Raw genomic sequence first — 22749 nt, forward strand, 5'->3', positions numbered from 1 at the left:
ACACAATACATTAACAAATACATGAATATGTTGTATGTCAGAATCTTGGTCCAGATCTGTAAGACCCAGGCCTTTCAGAAACTTAACCCAGCTCAGTTCGAGTTACATGATGAAGTTAACGATGCCATACAGGTCAGCAATCATACCACATGTACATATACTGTATTTTTTAAGGCTTTAATTATTATATCTCATGCATCAGTCAGGTACGCAGGAGTGGTTCACCATCATAAAGGGTCTACATCAGCCAATGACTAAGGTGCAGACGAGCACTTTGCATTTGGAACTAAGTATGAAGATTTTTATAATTCTGCAGTAACGCGTTATTTCTGCACCATCATAACTCACAGGATCTACCAGAGATTGTGAACGCCCTCACCAGTTTGATTAAAGAGGTGCAGAAAGACGTCAAAAACAACAAGGACGTGTGGAATCGGGTATTTGTCAGGTGAGGTGGAACTCTTTGAACACAAGCTCTTGCAAACACGGAGCAAGCAGGAACTGACTTTGTAGCCTTCACTGACCTTCGTGTGTGTGTGTGTGTGTGTGTGTGTGTGTGTGTGTGTGTGTGTGTGTGTGTGTGTGTGTGTGTGTGTGTGTGTGTGTGTGTGTGTGTGTGTGTTTGTATATTTCAAGAATTGCATTTAAGGGCAATTCTTGAAATATACAAACTTGGACTCAAAGATGAACTGACTGTGATCTCAAACACACCCAATTCATCTGTGCAGTCATGAGCATTGGTTTAGCTGATATTGATCTTCAATTGATTGTTCTTGCATCATGGGATGATGCTCTCTATTTATTGTTGGAGAAAACACAAATGCAAATTTCAACTTGACTGGTGCACATGGGAAGTCATTAAAATTATGCTTGCAATAATTATTATCTTTTTTATGACTTTTCTGCACACTGTTACAGCGCTGTGCAAGTGGATGCCTTCACTGTCATCTATACAAAGGTTGACTCCCTGGTAAGTAGCAAATGAAACCATCAGAAGATGATCAACCTCTATTTTCTTTCTCATTCTCTCTGCTCTTGTTTCCATAGCTTGCCAAGGAGGTGAAGGAGACCCTGACCCTGATTGAGGGTCAGATGGAGCAGAATCTAGCCAACAGTCTGTTCCCCGTTTACCTGAGTTTACAGGACATCCACAAAGACAAGGCGTTCTTACAGACCAGGTCAGCAACAACACCCGTATGATGATGACAGGAATAACTGTGCTCATTACACGATTCAATTGGGTTTAAAACATTAATATGTACAGTATTTTCCGGACTATAAGGCGCACCCAAAAGCCTAAAAGTTTCTCATAAACCTGTAGTGTGCCTTATAATCCGGTGCGTCTCATATATGGATTAATATTCATATTAATATTGGTTAAAAACATGATCGCTGAAAAAAAGCCGGCAGTCTGCTGCCAGTCATGCCGCACTCCGCCACCCCCTCACAAGGCACTCGGGCCTTCGCCCCCTAACAACCGTACTCAAGGGGCGTCACCGAAGTCCCGGCTCTAACTGAGCTGCTCTCAGACGGTAGAGCAGACTGTAGGAGCACCGGTGATTACGCAGCAAACATAAGGAACTTTCAACAATTCTATTAATAAAGTTTGACTGACTGACTGATCTCAGTATTTCCCAACTACTGTGGCGTCGGAAATAACCCACTTTAAACTTAATTGGTCTAAAAAACGCCGTTGTGCTGTAATCTGGTTTGTAGTGACGGTCCATTCTATTAGTCTGCGGAAACACACGGAGAAACTGGCACAAAGGTGAATGAAAGATCCTCAAAGCTGATCTTCCAGCCTTTTCTGAAATTTCAAGAGCAGAGTCACTGCGTTTCTGTTGTGTTGCATAGATTTGCAAATGTAGTTGATAGCTCTGGGTGGGCGGCGGAGGGGCGCATTCAGGCTTGTGTATTCTGTCTGCAGCGACGTGCTGTGAGATTCATGGCTGAGATACCGACATTAAAAGTGTTCCATGAGTAAAACAGCGTCACATTTTCCAGTAAATTAGCAGCCTGACATTAAAAACTATTTCAAAAATTGTTTAGGACAGACAGCAGCAAATAGCTGCTCCGACCGGACTACCGATCGATCGAAACATATTTAATTAATAAACAAAGACAAACGTCAGAGTTAAAGTACCTGCTTCGAACTTCAGATCAGGAAATAATCCGCTCTGTTCGAACTGAGTGCACTCGTAATGAATTTAACCAGTTTTTAATGTCAGGTTATTTAATATGCGTGTTGACTTCTTTCTAAGATGGCAAAGTGATTAAGTGATCAGGTTTCCTTGAGGCTCAGAATGGCGTATTGACATAACAATAGGGGCCATTCAAAGGTAGTCAGGAAGTCATGAATGCAATCATGACTGTCTGAGCAGCGCGGCTCTATCTAGTGGACGGATTGCGCAACTACAGCTGCTGCAGTTTATCAAATACATTTTATTTAGTTTTTATTGTGTACGCCTTATAAACCGGTGTGCCTTGTATATGGAATAAATTATAAAACAAACAAATTATTAAGGCTGCGCCTTATAGTCCAGTGCGCCTTATAGTGCGGAAAATACTGTAGTTGATATTGCAACAATTCAAACATTTTTTTCAATTTTTCAGCGTGTTCTCTTTGAATCTTAAGGTTGCTCAGGCTTCTTTTAACATATTTACATCCCACTTCATAACAGTGATGTATTGTACAGTAAATATCAGGGTTTGTGTGTTCAACCGTTCGTTCATTAGTCCGTCCGTCCGTTAGTCCACCAAATATCTTCGCAACCATTCAAGGTAGAAAGATGAAACAGAAAGCACATCACTCTGATGGCAAAGGGGATGAAAATGAAATGATGAGCTTGAGAAAACAAGATCAAGATCAAATTTCAACTTTTTTACACTCAGGAACTGGATAAGATAAAAAGACAAGGGAGAAGGCCAGCATGAGTAAGACCGTAGATCAATGCTAGTGCTTTGATCAATGACAGTAGGTTAGAGCACTAGCTTTGATCTTTGACCTAAGCAAGTAGTTCAGGGTAAAATTTTCAATTCAATGGTGTCGCGGGATGTTGCAGTCTGACTGCATTGGTTCTTGATTTCCACTGTTTATGATTGAATTTTGACAAATCTGTTTATTCGTATTAGATAATTTTTCATCCCTTTCTTTTTCTTACTTTGTCTTTCTTTAGCTCATTTTTCAAATGTTTACATATGATTTTTATATTCTTCACTTGCTTATTTTTTAATTCGGTTAATTCATTCCAAAGTTGTACCATTACTTTTAGCTAACTGCCTAAAAAAATCTTACTTAATGGTTCTTTTGCACCTTCACTGTGACACAGGGGTCACACTGAAGGGCCGTATCAGTATAACGGCTTTAATCAAAGGGCCACGTGTAACTTAGAAATGTAACTACTAGGGCTGTCAGTTAACGCGTTAATTAGATTAATTACGCTGCAAATTAACGCGCCATAAAAAGTAATGCAATTAATCGTGAGTGGCAAGTCAATGCGCAAGCATTTTAAATTTGGCCCATTGAGGGACCCGTAGGCTGTAGTGGCACTTCACTTTGTACCTGCACCACTTGTCAAAAGCAGGGTGACTGACAACAGAGATGGACGCGACACAGGAGAGCAAGGCAAGCCCACTTGGACCTTTGGGCGGAAAGTTTATTTATAAAAAAGAACAAACACGCAGTGATTTGTGCCTTTTGTAAAAGAGAATTTTCATATCACCAAAGCAGCTCCACCCTAACGCATCATTTAAAGGCAAAACATGTCAAGGACACAGAGTTGTCTGTTGTCAGTTGCTGTAACGTTAGCTTACCCTTTTAAAGGAAAAGCCTGTTGGCATCTTGCGATTGATGATGCCTTATTTAGAGGCATGTTATACTATTCATTTTGAATTGCTGTATTGAGTCAGCTCTAGTATTCATTTTGATTGAGAGTCTGCTTATGTGCCTATTTGAGACTCAGCCTTATTTTATTTCTGAGTTTTATTTGTTTTATTTAACTGTATTTGTATTGCATTTTTGAGAAATGCACCTGGCCTAATTGGTTTGCTGATGAGCTTGGCCTTTTTTCTTTTGAATTTCATTTATAAAGCACACTTAACCAATAAAAATGTGGATTTCAAATCTTCTCTTCTTGGTGTATTCTATTTATTAGTCATGCACTACAATTTGTAATGTCCTAGAATTCAAATTCTTTATTTGGGGGTCTTTAGCAGGTATGAGATGAAAATGCCATTAATTAATTATAAATCCTGTAATTAATTAGATTAGTTTTCTTAATTGCCTGACAGCACTAGTAACTACTGTTATGCAACTCAATGTAATGTAAAATAAATATAGTACTCCTTAATGTTAATAACTCTGAATTTATTACTTATTCAAGCTACAGTTGCACAGAAGAAATATGTTTGCTTGTTGCTCTGTTTGTCAGGTTATGAAATCCACAGACATCCATCAATCAAGGATCAAACTATCCAAGTGAATAAAGAAAAAATAACATCAAACACAAGTTAGGATATTCACTTTTTCAAAACATTTTTGTCAATTTTAAAATGGGCTTAATTATTGCAATGTCGGAAATGTAGTTTTGCTCAAAGCACACTTTTGACCAATTTATTTTTAGACACTCTTTCAGACACTCTTGCGGGCCACATAAAGTGATGTAGTGGGCCACATTTGGGCCCCAGGCCTTGAGTTTGACAAATGCCGTGTAACACATGACTTTAAGATGTTTGTGGAAGGTGTGTATCACACAGTTTTCTGTCACAGATGGAAGCAGATTGGTAAATACATTTAAGTTTGCTGGTGAAATGCAAATACCAAGTGGGGTAGAAGTTCTTTCAACTGGGAATTCTTGCTCTACATGATCCAACCATTTACTCTTCTTCCAGGGGGGTTCTGGAGCTCACAAACTTTCAAAAGCTCTTCAGAGAGGCTCTACCTTACTGGCTCAACCAGGCATTCAGCACAACTCAGGACAGGGTGGAGAGGGCTGTGAAGGTGGACCAGGTAACACTCATGTTTTAAAGCTTACTATTATATGATTTTATGCACTGGTTGTGACATGGTGACATGTTTTAAACTCTCTCAGCTCCATCCTCTTCACTCCGGTGCTGTTCCCATAAAACACAGTTCCTCGGCTGTCGACCTAGTAGCGTGCATCCAGCCAATCTGCCAGCTGTGGGAGCAGCTGTCCTGGCCTGACCCCGAGGAGGCCTTTATGCTCATGGTCAAACTCACTGAGGTGCAGACTCCAGTCTTAATCAGGTGTTAAATTGGTCAAATCTCCTCAACAGACCTTGGACTGACGTTGTTTTATGTATTTTCCAGGATGTGTGCAAGATTGTTGTGAACTACTGTCGCATCCTGAAGGAGAGAGTCAGGACACTGTCTGCAAACGCCGACCCCTGCAGCGCCATCAACATGGTAAACACAGCATCAGTAGAAGCATGTCATATGGTACCCATGTGCCATCTCAAATCTGTCCCGTGTCTGTAGTTGTGTGTGGTGGTGAATGACTTGGAGCACTTGCGCTCGGTGCTCACCCGACTGCCCACCCAGCTGAACTGGACAGGACTTCGGGACCGGACTGAAAACGTGATTAAGGAAACCCAATTCAACAACACTCTGCCCTCACAGCTCCAGCAGGCGCAGAGCGTCCTCGAACGAGAGATTCGCTCTGCTCTGGACACGCTTGGGAGAAAGGTGTGGCGTTAACTTGTAATGTGATCAGGAATAAATCCCGAAAGCTAAAACAAAATGATGAAAAGGCTGAACTTTCACCCTGACCCCTCCGTCCCTTCAGCTGAATACAGACATTGAGACTCATGTCAGAAGCATGTCCACCAGGCGTAGGACTCCCTCCAAGTCCACAGAGGACGTAGGTGACCCACATAACCAGTAACTCAAACACAGATGTCTTCTGTTCACTCTTGCGTTCCATCATCTTGTCCATTTTAGGCTGTGGCCCCTTTGATGCGCTACCTGGAGCAAGAGCTTCACTACATGAATGAAAACCTGGTTCAAGAGAACTTCAGCAGGTATTGTTGCATCACAATTCTTTTGTTGTGAGATGCCCATCTTGTTTTGATCTACGACTTCATTTTAAATCACCTCCAGTCTCCTGACGCCTCTGTGGAATAACTCAGTGAAAATCCTTCACCATGTGGCGACACAGCATCCACAGCAAGAAGGACTCATGGTGTTCTGCCAGAGACTTCTGTATACGCTGCAGGTAGGTCTTCAGTCATCTGGCAGTCTCATCCAACAAACTCTTCAGAGCAGAACCTCCACACAAAATAACCATCTGATGTATTGGGAAATCCTTGCACGGAGGGCGCTCTGGATTCTGTAGCCTAGTTTAGTATATAACATAACAGCTGTAAACCAGTAGAAATAGCCTGCTTGGCTCAGTCCAAATAGTAAATCCATTAAAAAATCTGTCTGTTATCTGATTAGGCATAGCGTTCGTAGTAAGGTTTGTTTTACAGGAGCAGGGAGCTGGCCTGTTGCCTAACCTTCATCTTTGTAGAGATAGAAGGGACTGACTCTGTACAGGGGTGCGTTTGGGTGTTGGTGAGGGATCTTCATCCGCTTCACAAGACATAAAAAGAACATCTCACTTGCCACCAAAATGAAGATGTACAACACTCTGGTAGTGTCTGTTCTTCTATATGGAAGTGAGACCTGGAAAACAAGGGATCAGGATAGAAAACTTATTGATGCCTTCGATATGCAGTGCCAGAGTCGAATACTTGGTGTCAAATGGCCTGATTTCATCAGCAATGAGAGAATCAGAGCCCAAACAAAACAACCCTCACCCTCAATACTAAATGCCCAAAGAAGGCTGAGGTGTTTTGGACAGAAAGGATGCAGGATATCCGGTCAAGAATATCATGGAAATCAACCTTGGCTGGAATCAAACCCGTGGCAGACCCCATCTCAGCTGGCTGGACGGTGTCACACAGGACCTAAAGTTTATCAAGATGCCCCTACACCAAGCCAGAAAAGTTGCCAAAGACAGAGAGAGATGGACCTGGAGCTAGCAAGGCATAGCCACCACGTGGGGGCACCTGCAAGCGCCATAACTAACTACTTGCACAGGTCAAAAATCAAAGCTAGTACTCTGATCTACTGTCAGAGCACTAGCTCAAAGATCAAAGCGCTAGCTTTAATTTATGGTCTTGCTTACACTGACCTTCTCCCTCAGACAAACACACAAACACTGAAAATCACAATACATCACCACTTTGAAGCGGGATGTAATGAGTCTGTGCTGCTTGGAGGATGTAATTTGAGTCTCCAGAAAGGGACGTGGTTTTGTCACCTGTTTCAGCTTGTATTTTCAACCATATGCAATTCGAACCTAATGATCCCAAATTGATTTGAAGAGATTAAATAATTTCTTTAACATCAAATGTTCAAAGTGACCTCTAAGGTTAAATGTCAGAAGAGGAGAAACTAAGATCTTTGTACCTCAGTAGTCGTAAAATAATAAATAAATTGTAACGTTCGAACTGACAGGGGAAGTTGATCTAAGAAAACACTTCTGGGTAACAGGAAAATACTAAGGTTTAGGATCGGTAGGAGGTCGCAAGTGCGTGTTGATCTTTTCTATCTGTGCATGTTCGTTATTTAAAGTCCCCACCTCAACAAAAATGTTTTGCAGCAAATCATCTACATAGCAATGTGCAGAAAATTACTTAATTTCAATTTTGGTGTGAACTGTTCCTTTTGAATCATGACAAAGTTTGAGACAGTTTCATAGCGTTTGTTTTGCTGTTGTGTGGGTGTCAGTGCTTGGAGCAGTGCTTCCATGCAGAGGGAAACGGTCTCCCTCTGCACACACTACACTCAGACGCGTACAAGGTGAGTGACCAAACAGATATCAGATTAGTTTATTTGTCTTTCCTCTGAACAAAGTGACAAAAAGAACTTAAATCTGTCTCCTTGTGACCAGGACCTTAAATCTCACCTGACTCACCATTCTCTGAACAGCCGGCAGCTTATGGAGAAGTTCTTTGAAAGGAAGATATGGGAGCAGGTGAGCCAGAGAAACACAAGCAGAAAAGCTTCACACACACACACACACACACACACACACACCTGTTATTCAAACTTCCTGTCTTCCCTGTGGCAGAACGTTTACAGTGGGGAAAAATATGGCGCTGTCACCCTCCTCACATCCTACCGGAGATCAGACCAAAGACTACGAGTTGAGGTGTTGAATGCCGTCAATCTCTTACCAATGGACTCTAATGGTAGGACCATGCGTAAGAGTGACAAAATGCACATTGTCAATTGCCATAAGTCATTTCATGATACACCAACGCTCTGAGGATTTCGCCAGGTTCAAGCGATCCCTTCGTGCAGCTGTGTCTGGAGCCCAAGCACATTTTTCCTGAAGTAGAAACTCGCTGCACACAGATCAAGAGCTGTGATCTCAACCCGCTTTTCGACGAAGTCTTTGAGTTGTAAGTTCTTGGTTTTGTTAATAGTTTCTGTCCACATGTCTTCGACTGTTTTATCCTCCATTTACTTGTCTTTGTTCGATATCCCAGTCTGGTGTCCCTGGATCAGTGCCAGACGCCGGGGACTTGTCTGGTGGTGTCGGTTCTGGACCATGTCGTTTTGATGACAGATGACTTTGAAGGTGAGGCTTTCCTGGCCCTCAAAGCCATACCAGGAGTCGCTGGAGGAAGGGAAGGAGATCTACTGAGTCGACAGCCAGATGCCACCCCTGCTCAGATCCGGCTGCCTCTGATGCATCCAAAACCTTATGGTACTAATTGTTAATGCATTAATATCTTAGCATACAAGAGGGTCCTAGTTGAAAATTGCAACCTTTTTTAATTATAATTGCCAAACATGCAATATTTCAGAACAATCGGGTCCCAAAGTATTTACCTTAATCTGCTTGAACAAAGATTAGGTATTCTAGTTCAGTGGTTCTTAACCTTGTTGGAGGTACTGAACCCTGCTGGTTTGATATGCTCACTCATCAAACCCTTCTTTACTAAAAAAAATAATTTTTTTTCAAATTTAAGACATAAGTATATGTTTTACTGGTGTATTTAATGAATTGTGCATTAATGTCATGAACTCACATGAAATGACCTACCTGCAAACCAGTGTGACTTCTGCTGTTGTTATTGAGACCAGTTCAGATATGTATGGCTTCTCCTTGGCAAGTGCTACTCTTATGTCATTTTCACAGCAAAGTCTGTTTCTTTTGTTTTTCATGCAGTTTAAGGAAGTGTTCCTTTATTTTTGCCAGTGCGAGACTAGAGTTGCTCAACTTGACATTGCAAATCATGAAGAACGCTGACTCCCATCACGTTCCGTTTTACAGTACATGTAAATTCATGTTGCACATATTTGTCCAACCACTTTTTGCTCAACATAGTTACTAAGAATTAAAATATTAAGAAAGCAATCAGATTACCATAATGACAGGCATAAATCGACTACCGAGTGCGCAAAATCCCTATAGCACAGGTAGGCTAATCGATGTAGCGTCACGTGATCACGTGCAGCCAGTGGTGGCTAAGGGGGGCGTGTCATCACGAATTGATACAAAGTGTCAAACGCACACAGTGATTCGTGTATGTTCGGCGGATGTGTCGGGTGTTCTGTCTTGAATGCCGACCATTTTACCGACTCACCGAACCCCTAGGGTTCCATCGAACCCAGGTTAAGAACCGCTGCTCTAGCTCTAAGAATGCAATAGAAGATTTGTCACATGTAAGACATTGTAGAGAAGAAAAAAATTTAGACAGACGGACGGACCGACCGACCGACAGACAGACAGACAGACAGACAGACAGACAGACAGACAGACAGACAGACAGACAGACAGACAGACAGACAGACAGACAGACAGACAGACAGACAGACAGACAGTCAGTCAGTCAGTCAGTCAGTCAGTCAGTCAGTTAGTTCAATGATCCCACAGGAAATTGCACATATCCACTGCTCAGCCAAACACCAGGAAAAAACTACAACAAAACAGGACATACCACAACACATACAATACACTAACACATGTAGCATTAACAGGACATATACTAAACTATAACTAAAATATAAACGGTATAAAATTTAAATATAAACAGTATAACATTAAATTAAATCAATTTAACCGCGTGCTGACCTCACCACCTCCCCCCCGCTCCTCCCGAGAGAGTCATTGTACCCCCTGATGGCACGGGGCACGAAGGACGACCTCAGCCTCTCTGTGGAGGCGCTGTGTGACAGCAGTCTGCCGCTGAAGGTGCTCCTCTGCTGGGGGAAGGTGGGGTGCAGGGGGTGGCTGGTGTTGTTCATGATTGCCCTGAATTTAGACATGGTCCCGCTCCCCAGAATTGTCTCCACAGAGTCCAGGCTCAGCCCGACCACTGAGTCCGCTCTGCGGATGAGTCTGTTAAGACGGTCCTTATCTCTTTTCCTGGCCCCCCCACCCCAACACACAATGGCGTATGACAGCACACTGGAGACTACAGACTGATAGAACATGAGAAGGCGCTTAGGACAGATGTTGAAGGAGGCCAGCCTCCTCAGGAAGTACATCCTGCTCTGCCCCTTCTAGTACACACAGTCCGAGTTGAGTGACCAGTTCAGTCTGCTGTCTAGCTGCATTTTAAATGGAGCCTTTTATGTTTACCTTCAGGGGGAGAAATAGCCAAGATAAACAAAATAGAATCTAAATGAATTCTAACTTACCTACCAAAAACTAGAAGGGAAAAAGTTGGGCAAAAGAAAAAATGCTACTACCTCCTTGATTACCAGTTTTAGACCAAAGTTCCACAGAGCAAACCCTCATCACAAAATCCCACAGTTTATAACAATCTAAAAAATGTATATTTCCTAGTAGTGGGAAAGCTAGAAGGAAGAAGTGAACTGCGTGGGGGTTGAAGTGGTTAGGGGTTCCACATCCTGAAGATCACGAGCATCCTTGGTAGAGATTAAAAAAACGAAAACACACCACCACAGATAGAAGGTTCCAGGATCGAGTCCTTTCTGTGCGGAGTTTGTATGTTCTCCCAAGTCTGTGTGGGTTCTCTCCGGGTTCCCATTTTCTCCACCTCCAAAAACATGCACTTCAGGTAAACTGATCGTTCCAAATTGCCTGTAGGTGTATGTATGCTTGAGTGGTTGTTCATTTTTCGTGTGGCTCTGCGGTGCATCAGTGTTGCGCCCAGAGTGTCCCCCACCTGTAGCTCGTAAATAAGCTGGGATAGGATCCAGCAACCCCTTTGACCAGTGAAAGCGGACGAAGCAGATAGGAAGATGAATGATCACACACATCAAGGAAACACTACAGAGAAAATATGCAAAAAAAATAGTAAAAACTATCATAAGAGTCAGTTCCCTGTAACTGAAGAATTTTAGCTTCCTTCAGTTATTTTTTTGGCATTGTGGTCCCTAGCAGTCCCATTTAAATTTACTGGCACCGCTCTCTTCTATTTCCAGTTTACATTGAACAGCTGACGAACAAAATGTTATGTTCACTGAAAAACAATACAGTATAGCTAAAATAATTGAACATACAGCTTCCGTTCACACACAAACATGACTCCTAATGAATACTAATGTTTGTTTTCTCTGAACAGAGAACATTTTTATTGATTATATCACATATCTAGTCGGTACTGGGACACCTTTGATCATATCCTCACATTTTGAGCAGTTTATTGGCAAAAATAGCCCTGAAGAGACACAATATTGGTGTCCAAACGTGGTGTTATGAGTTCTCAGCAGACTTTAATAACATACAGTATTTGGAAGTCAGGATATGTCCAAAAGATTTTGGTGGTGATCTGGACTAAAACTGATGCATTTGAAGTAGCTCAGCGCTGGATTGTCCATCCAGCATAATTCCTGTTTTTATAAATAAGTTGTCTTAAACTGATTTTGGCAAATGTCAGTTTACTGTATGTATGTGAATCCTGAAATTGTGTCTTTTTTCCAGAAGATACCATTCTGAACTTACTGGGGTCCAGGAAAGGAGAGCAAGAAACTCAAACCTTTGTGAAGAAGAGGAGACAGAGAGAGAAACAGTCCCAGGAGAGGATTCAGTCATGACAAACACACAAACAACTGCTTCATTCAAAAATATACAATATATTTTAATCATCTGTACCAAAAACAAAAAGAAATCCACTCAGAAGGAAACACTGGTGTCAGATGAGTCGCGTGTACACAGTATGCTGAGCATGGATTCACCAAAGACCATCACAGTGATCATGAACACGTTCACACCTGTATCTAACCCTCACATCTCATATCTGTCTGCTTTCCGATGTTTGTTCAATCAGTGCAAGAAAAAAAGTGTGGCATCACTGAATCTCACACACGCAGGTGTGTGTTTGTGTGAGACAGCCGACACACTGAAATGTCAAAGATTACTACGGATGAAAAAACTTTGGCAGACAAACTTGTCACAAATTGATTTGAAACACAGCAAATTAAGTCTGAGTGAGCATGAAAAGTATTAAAGCAAAGGTGTAAAATATGTCATTTGAAGGATTACAGTCAACTGAGTACATTTTTATTGATTGTGTTAACATGTTTTCATCTTCCAGTTTATGTAGAAGAATACTAGAGAAAACCTGAGTGCTTGAACAGAGGCCATCTGTTGTACATTTGAACAAATATTACTATTTTTAAATATTTTCTGTCATTCAACAGTTATTTGATTTTTAATTTTCTCTTTCCTAAAAAACCCTATAAAAAAATCAATGTAATTCTACACAAGCGCTACCAGCAGACTGTTATGACCCCCACCCTGTGTGGCTGTAGTGATACATGACCATTGTCTGAATGACATTAAATGTCCTTTCGTGCTTTCATTCAGACGTTTAGTTATTAATCTGCTGTGTCATCCATCCACATATAAAAGGTTTGTCGATCTTCACTGTAAGATGTTTCGCTCTTTCCAGACATTAGAAGGCAGTAACTCCTGAAAGCTGAGCGGAGTGAGCCAAACTGATAAAACCTGGCCACTCATTGATACCAAAGCCAAGGAGACTGGTTTAAGGTTCACTTCTGTGTTGTCTCTAAGCGTACGTATCATTGAGTGCATGTGTCTTTGTTCTATGTGGAACAAACAGCCAGACAGGGGTTGCATTAGCAGAGCACGTTTCAAAACTTTTCCAATAAGAGTTTCATATTATGGGCCTGTAGTTTATTAGGAGTAACTGCTTTATTATATAATTCAGACTATTCTCAAGGATAGGTGACACTCTATAAATGTTTTAACAGTCGTCTTGTGGTTTAAAATATAACAAAATATGATTTATAACCGTATTTGAATACTTCATAGTAGAGCAACAGAAGAAATTTCTCAAATCAAGAGCGAGGGTGAAGAATAGTGCTGCTAATCAAGAGCGATAACTTCCTTGGTATTCTGGGCAACACTGCAATTATTAACCCTAGCTTTGTGCTGAGTAAACTGGCTTTTCATTGGTAAAAGTCTCCTTTAAAATACAAAACCACATCAGTGCTATTGTTGTTACCACATTATAAAATGACTCGGACATGAATCTGACTGGTGGTCGAGATCAAACGCTGGCATCCGTGGAATCAGGACTGACTGGTCTGGAATCTGTGGTGGTCTGAGAGGGATGTGAGGTCAAGAGAGCTGCTGCTGCTGCTCCAGGGTCTGTTCAGGGCATAGTGGGCACTCTGTGGAGGAGGAGCAGCTCTCGCACTGCAGCCCATGGCCACAAGGTAGCGTCACCGAGCCCTGCTCACCACATGTCACACAGCACTGTCTCTGTTTCCTGTACACCACCTGGAAGAATAGGAAAGAACTCACACCTCCACCTCAAGAACGATGGGATCAAAAAGCATAGCTACTCCGCTTCACGCTTGCAGCTAAAGGCCCTATATTTACTCAACTTATTTATATCTATATTTATATACTATATCTATTTTTATTTACTTATATCTATATTTACTTAGGTGATAACCAACAAACTCTGGGTTATCTCTGCTATGGGCCGGGGCCAGCAAACCTACAGAGTTCACTTTTAATTGTGCCAGTGTTCAAGCTTTAAGGTTCTAAAATACAGCTCCGATCAAAGCTAAAGAAGATCAATATATTTTAAAGTGACAAAGGGAAACGCTGGCTAGTGAAGTCACCAGTGGCTGATTGTCATCATAAAGAACATCACCTGCTTCAGCAGCATGTCAGCACCTTATGGCTGTTTTGGTTTAGAGTGGTTTAAAGATTTCTGAGAAGGCTTTTACCCTGGGCCTAAAGCATTTGTGAAAAACCGTTTACCTGTTCCACAGCATGTAAGCAGCTACACAGCTGGGCCTGCAAACTGAGGACTGACTCCAGGGGTAATCGGTGTAGTAGCTGGAGCTGGTGCAGCGCTAGATGGGGATTGTCTCCGCTCCTCAAACTATCCAGCGCCTCCTGCAGGAGGGATGCCTGTCTCTGTGCCTCCTCCTCAGCCTGCTTGGCTCTCTCTGCCTCCATGGCTAACCGTGATGCGTGAGCACGGGACTCCTCTGCATCTGCTTTCAGAGCAGCCCATGACTACAAGAGGTCAGAATCAGAATGCTTTCATAAGACGTTCGTTCAATGCGCAGAAAGGAAACTCAAACATTCATTTCACAGTGCTGCATGCACAAATGCCCCACTACCTACCTACCTGAGCTGTGTGTCTCCAGCTGTGACCCCACTGCTTCAGGGCCCTGTGAGCTTCCTCCAGCTCCTGTTTGAGCCTGGAGGTCTCTACACAAGGACCAGAAGGCAGCAGGGCAGGGGGTGTACCTGGGGAACCCTGGGCTGATGGGAAATGCTCCCAGATATTCGTGCTCATCCCATTCAGACCTGCAAAAACATTAGTACAGTGAAACAATCACACACACCTCATTAAACCACACAACCAGCAGCAAAGTCCACAGACCTAAAGAGCCATGAGATGCTCCAAGGAAGGTGCTTTCTGATTGGCCGGGTTGAGATAGTTGAGTAGAAAAGAATGGGGAAGCATGGGGTCTTATTGGGGGAGATGGCGAGGGGGAGCTAAAAGGAGCAGAGGTACTGAAGGATCCTGGAATGTTGACGGGGGCAGAGCTCTGAAACTGGCTACCTCCTAAAAAAAGAAACAATAGTGAGTGATGCTGATGTACAAACACACTGTAAACAGTAGGTTACTGTTTACTGCTTACCCATCATAGCTCCCACACTAGGAAGAGCGGAGCTGCTTTCCAAGCTCCTCTCCAAAGCCGACACACCAAAATCATTCAGATCGAGATCATCTAGGGCTGATTCTGGCAAACACAAAGGAAGGATCCATCGGTCAGCATTGTGATTCTTTTTTTTTAATTTTAATTGCCACAACTGATGGAAATAGCACATATCTCCACTCACCCACAACTGACTCCACAGTCTCACTAGTGGGGTAAAAGGGGAGGGCGTTGGCATTCATGCCAGAGGAGATGTTGGATCCTGGTGGTCCAAGAGGAGCGGGGCTGGGTGGTGTGGCGGCCAAACTGGAGGGGATGCTGGACGACAGACTCAACGGGCTGCCCACAGGCAGAAACACTAACAAGTCCTGTAGGAGAACACGTGTGGTATTTAGTGGTTACTTTGTAATTTGTGCTCTTGCAAAAAAATAATTTATATGCGGCCCGACTAAAATTATATAGTTCTACCTGTTTGCTTTGTGTTGATGCTAATTCTCTGTTGCGCTGCTCAAGAGCAAAACTCCTTTGTTTAGCCTGAAAACACAAATGGCATAAGAATCATGGAATGACGGGGTCTGTGGTTTAGACGGTAGAGTGGGTCGTCCGTTAATCTAGAGATTGGAGGTTTGAATCCCATTCCATCCCAGTAATTCGCTGTTGTTGCCTCCAGTGTTTCACACTGGTGTATGAATGTCAGGTTATCACTGAATGAAAACCTGTTCTCAGCTGACTTACCTGGTTAAAAAAAACCTGACTTGATTGCTATAGTAACAGTACTGGCCTCTTCTGTCTGTCCCACTCACCTGATCCTCTCTCTCGAACCCAGGTGCTCTGCAGTACCTGCCCTCTCCTGCCCAAGGAGACATAGGCTCTGTGCGACTGCTCATGTCCTCACACAGGGACAAAACACTTCCCAGCAGCCCCTGCTCTGCTACACATGACACCGTCGTTGGGGAGAAGGGGTCTGAAGCAGAAACAGAACCACAACCAGGCCCCATTTTCTGTCTGCTGGGACTCAATGAAGCTTCCTGGGCAGGAAGTGGGTCCGGAGGTCTGGGGGGCGGAGGGGAGCTAGGTGTGGGGAATGATGGTTCCTCGGGTACGAAGGGCTCTGGAAGACAACAAACAGGAATAAAACAGCAACATTAAAGTTTACAATGGAGCATCAGATGGCTGCTGAGAGGTGCTAGCACTTACTTTCAACGTGAGCAAAAGCGCAGAATGGCCCTCTGGGACAGCTGCCACACTGCTGCATGTCATTACACTTAGTCGATTTATAGATCTGTGACAGAATGATGGATCAACATGTTCATACTCTCATCTCTTGGGAATCGTGGTCTGGATTTTTTACGGTTTCTACTGAAACAGACGAACCTCTGGGTGGAATTGCTGTTCTGTTCTGGTGTGGCAGTACTGACACCCCTCAGCTCCATCACATTTACTAGGATCGCCCCATTCCTCACTCTGCTTCACAGCTGGACATGGCAACGCTCTGCAGCAGCAACAATGGAACAACAACCATCACACACACAGACACAATACAACAAAGAAAGTGCATTACCTACAACTATTTTTCTTCAACACAATGTAATGGAGCACCTGTATTTGTACTTGTGTGGGCTGCGCCTCCTGTCTTTGCTGTTATGGTAGTATGGGCAGGCATAGCCCTGACGACAAAGACGAGGAGGCTTCTTACAGAGTTCTGTCTTATAGTGAGACAAGACGTAGTTGTTATCTAAAGAGAGGAAACACACAGATCAATATAGTAAAGCAGGTAGAAGGTCCTTGGGGGTGGGGGGGTGGCAAGGGGGATGGGGGGTCATCAGGATATTTGATAATTAAGCGACATTTTCAGTTTGCGTAAAACTGAAATGTGCCCACACTGGTGTGATGTAAAGCTTTGCCATTCAAGTTGAGAATCTCAAAAAACTTTAGGCGAAAGGCGGACCATAGGTCCTCAGTGATGTTGATGGTTCACAATAAAATTACAAGAGATCCGTGTCTTGTTACCTTGTGAGCAGATGTTTCTTCTAAAATGGCAAACAATCACACCCAAAGTGTGCATAAACCCAAAGTTTTTGCACAAGTCATCAACAACAGAGAAAAAGGCATATTTGCAAGAGAATGAACGATATTCAAATATTAAAATGTATAGAAGACATTTTACTCTGGGGGACAACAAACAGTTTGCTGTTCTCCAGAGTATTTGAACAGCTGACAGTCTGCATTTTTTGGCCACTCCAGTTGTTTTTTTAAAAGAAGGCTACTTAAGTTCTGATCAGACTGTATGTATTCATGTCAAAATCAAATTCAAACTTTAATTAACCTAAAGTCTCATGTATCAGATATATTGGGTGGACTCTTTTGCATCAAAAGTCAGTGGTAAACAAATGTAAAACTGCAGACCGACACAGGTTTTGCATGAGTGGGGCTGTTGGTGGTCTGAATGCTAGCTGCAGTGCTGACTTACCTTGCCAGCGCGGTTCCTCACTCAGGATCTTCTCAATGAGGGCCGTGCTCGCTGCCTGTCCCGACTGTCCATCTCCTCCACCTCCCTCTGTGGTGCCGGACCCTCCCTGAGACTCCATTACTTGCATTTCTCTGGGAATGAAACTCTATAAGCAACTACATCACAGACATTGAAACAAGAAGTGATGTGACTGAGAACTTTTGTACCTGATATCATAAACGGGGCTACGCAGGTCATGTGATCCGTGTGCAAAGGCACAGTGGGAGCCATTTTTGCTGCAATGTCCTTTAGCATCTGTTTCATGGATACAAGATCCCGTCTTATAGTAGCGAAGATGATATCTGCGTTCTGTGTCACCTGCTGTCCGATGTAGAAAAGGACATCTGGAAGGAAGGAAGGAAGGAAGGAACACACACACACACACACACACACACACACACACACACACACACACACACACACACACACACACACACACACACACACACACACACACACACACACACACACACACACACACACACACACACACACACACACACACACACACACACACACACACACACACACAAAATCCCATTCAATTCAGTGATACAAGAAATAAGTAAAAGACCTTTTAAGTACAATGTAGGACTTCAATTTGGGATTAATTTCAATATCTATGTTTTCTGTTGATTCAATTCTCCCATTAACTGTTTCAGTTTTACTGAATACTACACTATTTTACAGACAAATGACAGTGAAACAAACATGCTGTTTTATATCAAAAACAGGGTCCAGACAAGTCACACACCAGCTGCACAGTGAAACATGGCAAGAATACGACCTTCTCAGACCACTGTGGATAACTAAAAATGTTTTGTTTCAAATGACTATGGGTATTTACGTATAATCTATAGGTTCCAGAATTCTTCACAGCTCCGTGTGATTGTTTTCCTCTGTGACAAGGTATACTGACATTTAAGTTTGAGGAGGAATTGTTTCAATTATTTCCCCAAATGCTTCATTAACATATTCTATGGCCTAGTTTAACCCTTAACCAACTTCCATCCCACGTTTATATTCCTTTAGTCAACAAGACATTTCCATAAAGACCCCAAAGCTTCTGCAGATTTGACTTTAAAACAATCCTATCAAGTTGGATAATGGCAATGTTTGGGTGCTTATGCTCACCTGAAAAGATACTGCACAAGAATCCAATCACGTAAAGCCTTCAATTTACAATTTATATTGAAGAAATGTATATGAATCACTATTTCAATGACTTTCACAGGAAACCTAGTCTACTTTGCTGGCTCTAACTTTCAACCTGACCGAAACTAATGGCTCTCAATGTGAATGTCCCCATGGATATAAATACATTGTGGGTTCATTTCCTGCTCATAAGTTCACAGAGATGTGGATAAAAAAAAGACGAAACACTGCAGATGACGCACCAACAAGAAAAAACCACAGGAAGTATGACATCAGACCACACTGTTCATTTAATCTGAGATTTGATGAGTTATTTTGACATAACATTAAATCACAATGTATGGGGTGTTAATGTTATGTTTTACTGACAGTTAGCATTAGGCTAAATCCTCTTTCCATGCCTAATTTTGCCACCGATATCATTTTCATCTTTCACATCAAGGCAGAGCAGAAAATTGAACGTTTAATTTTTTAAAAAGTTTGCATTAAATATGGATGTTCAACTGTTTACAATATACAGTAGGTTCATAAGGCCTACTGTTAACCTGAAAGAGAGTTAGGCCGTCCCTCTGTTTTTTTGACAAATCGCACCATTTACATATGTTAACATATACAAACATGTGACAGTCAGCATAATCAACTTCCCAACTACTGTACTGGTTATGTAACCAAGTGGAAGAACAAAGCTTCCCCTTTCCTTCAGTGTGATGGTTTATATAGGGCCCATGATCAAACACACAGCGGTGAAACTTCAGCTGCACTCACTCATCTCCATCAGGACAAGTGCCGGTCCCTTCATCGTATTTGGTACAGTAGACATCTGGGCTGTAGTTGAAGGTCCCATCCCGTTTACGCATTGGTCGGCGACGTCGCTGATTCAAGAAGTGCCAGTGGAAACAGGAGAAAGGCCTGTGTTGGGTGCATTTGTGCTGTACAAAGAGTGGGCACTGCTCTGTTCTGAATTCCTTCAAATATCTGGGAGGTGACAAAAAACAAAACACACTGGAATACATTCGTGAACATACTGATGCTGTGTTATGTTCTATATGGAAATAGTGTAAGACATTGTTTGTCTTCCATTTATTTCAAAATATCCTATTCGTTGCAGTTGTGACAAACCTATTTAACTGGAAAACTTCAAGTTAAACTAAACGCAATTAAACAGAAACTACATAAAACTAACACAAAGTTTGCGTAACAATGAAATATAAATTCATAAATACACAACTTAAGATATGCTATACTTCAAAGCTTGTAAGAAATTAGTAAAGAACGGCTGACACTGAGTAACAGTAGGCCTCTTGTTATAGACTTGTTCTGATGAATTATCACTTTATCACTAAGCAGAATGAATTTCCAGTTTATCATTAACTATTTTTTCCACAAACAATTTAGCTGTAATGTGGGATATGCAACTACACGTGAGACTGTGTACACTTCGCTAGCTAATCCAGCTAACTAGCTACGTACGTATAATGTTGAGGTTTCTCGGGCTGCACGTTCAACACGGTTGCGGGAGATGTAGAGCCCCCTGCGGGCGAAGACGAAGACGACGAAGACGGTCCCGCTGTAGTCGTTACTGCCGAAGATGATGGAGGCTGTGAGTGTGTTTTAGACATTTTACCCGTTTGAAGCCTAACAACAAGAAGCTTGTTTTTAGCTTATTGGCTAGCTATTCTTATTAGCTTTGAAATCCGCATTCTACAACGATGTGAGCATGCGTAAAGCAGGAGGAAGTAGTAGTAAGGGGGACAAGCAGGAGAAGCGCGGAACTATGGGATATGAAGTTCTATTGTAACATAACTGATGATTGAGCAGAATATGGAGATACATCGAATCATTTACTGTCATGTTCTGCATCTACAAATAGTTGATTAGGAGAAAACTAACAAATGGCGAAGCAAGCTACACTATTATCGTTTGTGTTTTTGTAAACGATACATCGCGGCCATTGGCTGTAAACCATGTCAAGTTTAGACAATCAGCCAATCAGCGTCTGCAGTCGAAAAATGACGTCACGATAGAGTATTAATACTTGGCCTGACCCGCCTTTCCACATAACGTTCAAGCGGTTACGCAGGATAAGAAGCAGGTTTTCTGTTCAGACGAACGTCCTAAAGGTAAGTTTAAATGTCATTTGGCAGTAACTGTTAAATCGTTATGTCGGTAATTATAATTCCTACATATCCGACGACTGCTTTTTTTTCTTTACATCCAATTTCGTTTGGTTCGGGGACAATTATTTCCACTTGCTAATGTTGGCGATAGCTAAAAATAGAACAATGGATTCTATCACCGTAGATGTTGCTAGAGAAACGTCATTGTTCTGTTTTTATTGAAACCTAATGGACAACATCTTGCTAGCTTATTTGTTTATTTATTTATTTTTTTCCAAGCAAGGCCACCTATAGTTTCGGTGTATAAACGCTAATGTTAAACTGTAGCGAGGCAATTTTGCCTTGGGGTGGAATGAGACGGAAAATGGCGAAGTCGAAAAGCAGCTTTCCTGCCCGTCAGGGTTAGTACGGCCACCAAGTGTTTTAACGCGTTTTGCGTTTACTAAACGCGTTTATTAAAGGCAAAACGCTGGATTACAGTTATTTAAGTAGGACGTGGTCGTAATTTAGAACGGAATATTATGTCTATCGTTTCGGTTTTCCTTTTTACTTGTAGATTTTGTCCGCTTGGAACAAACGTGCCGCCTCCCCGTGACTGAACCTGGGGGGAGGGGAATTGAATGCTAACGTAGCTTATTAGCTTGAGAAATATTACAGGTTTCTTAGCGATTTGATTTTGGTTGGTAAATTGAAGCTCATCGACCATAAAATTCAAATTATTAACTTCACTGTGTTTAGCGAGTACGACATGGCCCGTACCAAGCAGACAGCCCGTAAATCTACCGGAGGAAAGGCGCCAAGGAAGCAGCTTGCTACAAAAGCAGCCAGGAAGAGCGCCCCGTCCACCGGTGGAGTAAAGAAGCCTCATCGTTACAGGTATGCCTGCTTTATTTTTTTCTGGAAACTATAATTTTCACATCTACATATTTGGCGATTAAACTGTTTTCCAGGCCCGGAACCGTGGCTCTGAGAGAGATCCGTCGTTACCAGAAGTCCACTGAGCTGCTCATCCGTAAGCTGCCCTTCCAGCGTTTGGTGAGGGAAATCGCCCAGGATTTCAAGACCGATCTGCGCTTCCAAAGTGCAGCAATTGGTGCTCTCCAGGTGAAAGAAAAATGCATGTCAAAGTTTGAGGTGTCTGTGGGACAAATTGCACAGTTCCCAATGTTTGTTTTTTTTCCAACAGGAAGCCAGCGAAGCTTACTTGGTGGGTTTGTTTGAGGACACTAACCTGTGCGCCATCCATGCTAAACGTGTCACCATCATGCCCAAAGACATCCAGCTGGCTCGCAGGATAAGGGGAGAGAGGGCTTAAGTACTTATTGGCAGTTGTCATGACAAATTATTTCATACTTAACCATTTGTGGACATTTTTACTTTTTTGGGATTTTTAAGTTCTTTTTAATTTTGTATTTGACTGGGGCAGTTCAATCATTCCGTAACCCAAGTACATGTAGGGTCGTTGGAAATGTGTCGTATATGCCTATTGCTACTTGGGTCATTATTACATGTAACAGCCACCATACTCCCAAGATCTTGTGTTAACCATCCTCTTCTCAGAGAAGGCAATTATGTTTGAAGTCAGACATCTTCCATGGGTTCCAGGGTTTCTTCATATTTAACCCCCCCCTTCCTGAATTTTTCTGGACTCCTTTTTACATGTTTTTTCAACATAAAATCTTGGCAGCTACATTTAATACTATTTATGAAAATGTTGTCACATGTCTTTCTATTAAAGGTCTTTATGAGTAGAGAATGACCTGTGTTCT

The 22749-nt window shown here is 42.3% G+C and overlaps 3 protein-coding genes across 9 annotated transcripts in view; 2 read left to right on the plus strand and 1 right to left on the minus strand.

The window, feature by feature from the left end:
• unc13d (unc-13 homolog D (C. elegans)) overlaps positions 1–12685 on the plus strand; it is a 36955-nt gene extending 24270 nt beyond the window's left edge. For 4 of the 6 annotated variants that reach the window (XM_068305831.1, XM_068305835.1, XM_068305833.1 and 1 more), the window contains 18 exons: positions 42–132; positions 203–259; positions 351–448; positions 919–970; positions 1048–1178; positions 4891–5008; positions 5091–5243; positions 5330–5425; positions 5498–5704; positions 5805–5879; positions 5960–6039; positions 6119–6233; positions 7796–7867; positions 7959–8042; positions 8139–8259; positions 8349–8472; positions 8560–8780; positions 11970–12685. In XM_068305831.1, the coding sequence (XP_068161932.1) occupies positions 42–132; positions 203–259; positions 351–448; positions 919–970; positions 1048–1178; positions 4891–5008; positions 5091–5243; positions 5330–5425; positions 5498–5704; positions 5805–5879; positions 5960–6039; positions 6119–6233; positions 7796–7867; positions 7959–8042; positions 8139–8259; positions 8349–8472; positions 8560–8780; positions 11970–12082 (2008 nt within the window). In that variant the 3' untranslated portion in view covers positions 12083–12685. The remainder of the gene's footprint in view (positions 1–41; positions 133–202; positions 260–350; positions 449–918; positions 971–1047; positions 1179–4890; positions 5009–5090; positions 5244–5329; positions 5426–5497; positions 5705–5804; positions 5880–5959; positions 6040–6118; positions 6234–7795; positions 7868–7958; positions 8043–8138; positions 8260–8348; positions 8473–8559; positions 8781–11969) is intronic. The other 2 variants (XM_068305832.1, XM_068305834.1) reach the window with 2 other exon arrangements.
• unk (unk zinc finger) lies at positions 12106–20557 on the minus strand. 2 transcript variants are annotated; one of them, XM_068305837.1, is made up of 15 exons: positions 20334–20557; positions 19629–19838; positions 17876–18052; positions 17670–17800; positions 16799–16934; positions 16574–16691; positions 16397–16481; positions 16003–16310; positions 15668–15733; positions 15384–15567; positions 15182–15283; positions 14920–15105; positions 14662–14843; positions 14286–14546; positions 12106–13793 (listed from the first exon to the last, which is right to left on the minus strand). In XM_068305837.1, exons 1-15 carry the CDS (start codon positions 20480–20482, stop codon positions 13632–13634), a joined length of 2457 nt encoding a protein of 818 aa, XP_068161938.1. In that variant the 5' UTR covers positions 20483–20557; the 3' UTR covers positions 12106–13631. The 2 variants fall into 2 exon arrangements, with proteins under 2 accessions (XP_068161938.1, XP_068161939.1); XM_068305838.1 differs by lacking the exon at positions 12106–13793 and having other exon boundaries at positions 14316–14546; positions 14658–14843.
• A 302-nt stretch (positions 20558–20859) lies between these two features.
• Positions 20860–22736, plus strand: LOC137588917 (histone H3.3A). Its single transcript, XM_068306253.1, has 4 exons — positions 20860–20983; positions 21719–21856; positions 21931–22084; positions 22167–22736. Exons 2-4 carry the CDS (start codon positions 21729–21731, stop codon positions 22293–22295), a joined length of 411 nt encoding a protein of 136 aa, XP_068162354.1. The 5' UTR covers positions 20860–20983; positions 21719–21728; the 3' UTR covers positions 22296–22736.
• Positions 22737–22749: the final 13 nt, after the last annotated feature.

Source organism: Antennarius striatus, chromosome 21 (genome assembly GCF_040054535.1).
Source record: "Antennarius striatus isolate MH-2024 chromosome 21, ASM4005453v1, whole genome shotgun sequence".
In the NCBI taxonomy this organism is placed as follows: Eukaryota; Metazoa; Chordata; class Actinopteri; order Lophiiformes; family Antennariidae; genus Antennarius; species Antennarius striatus.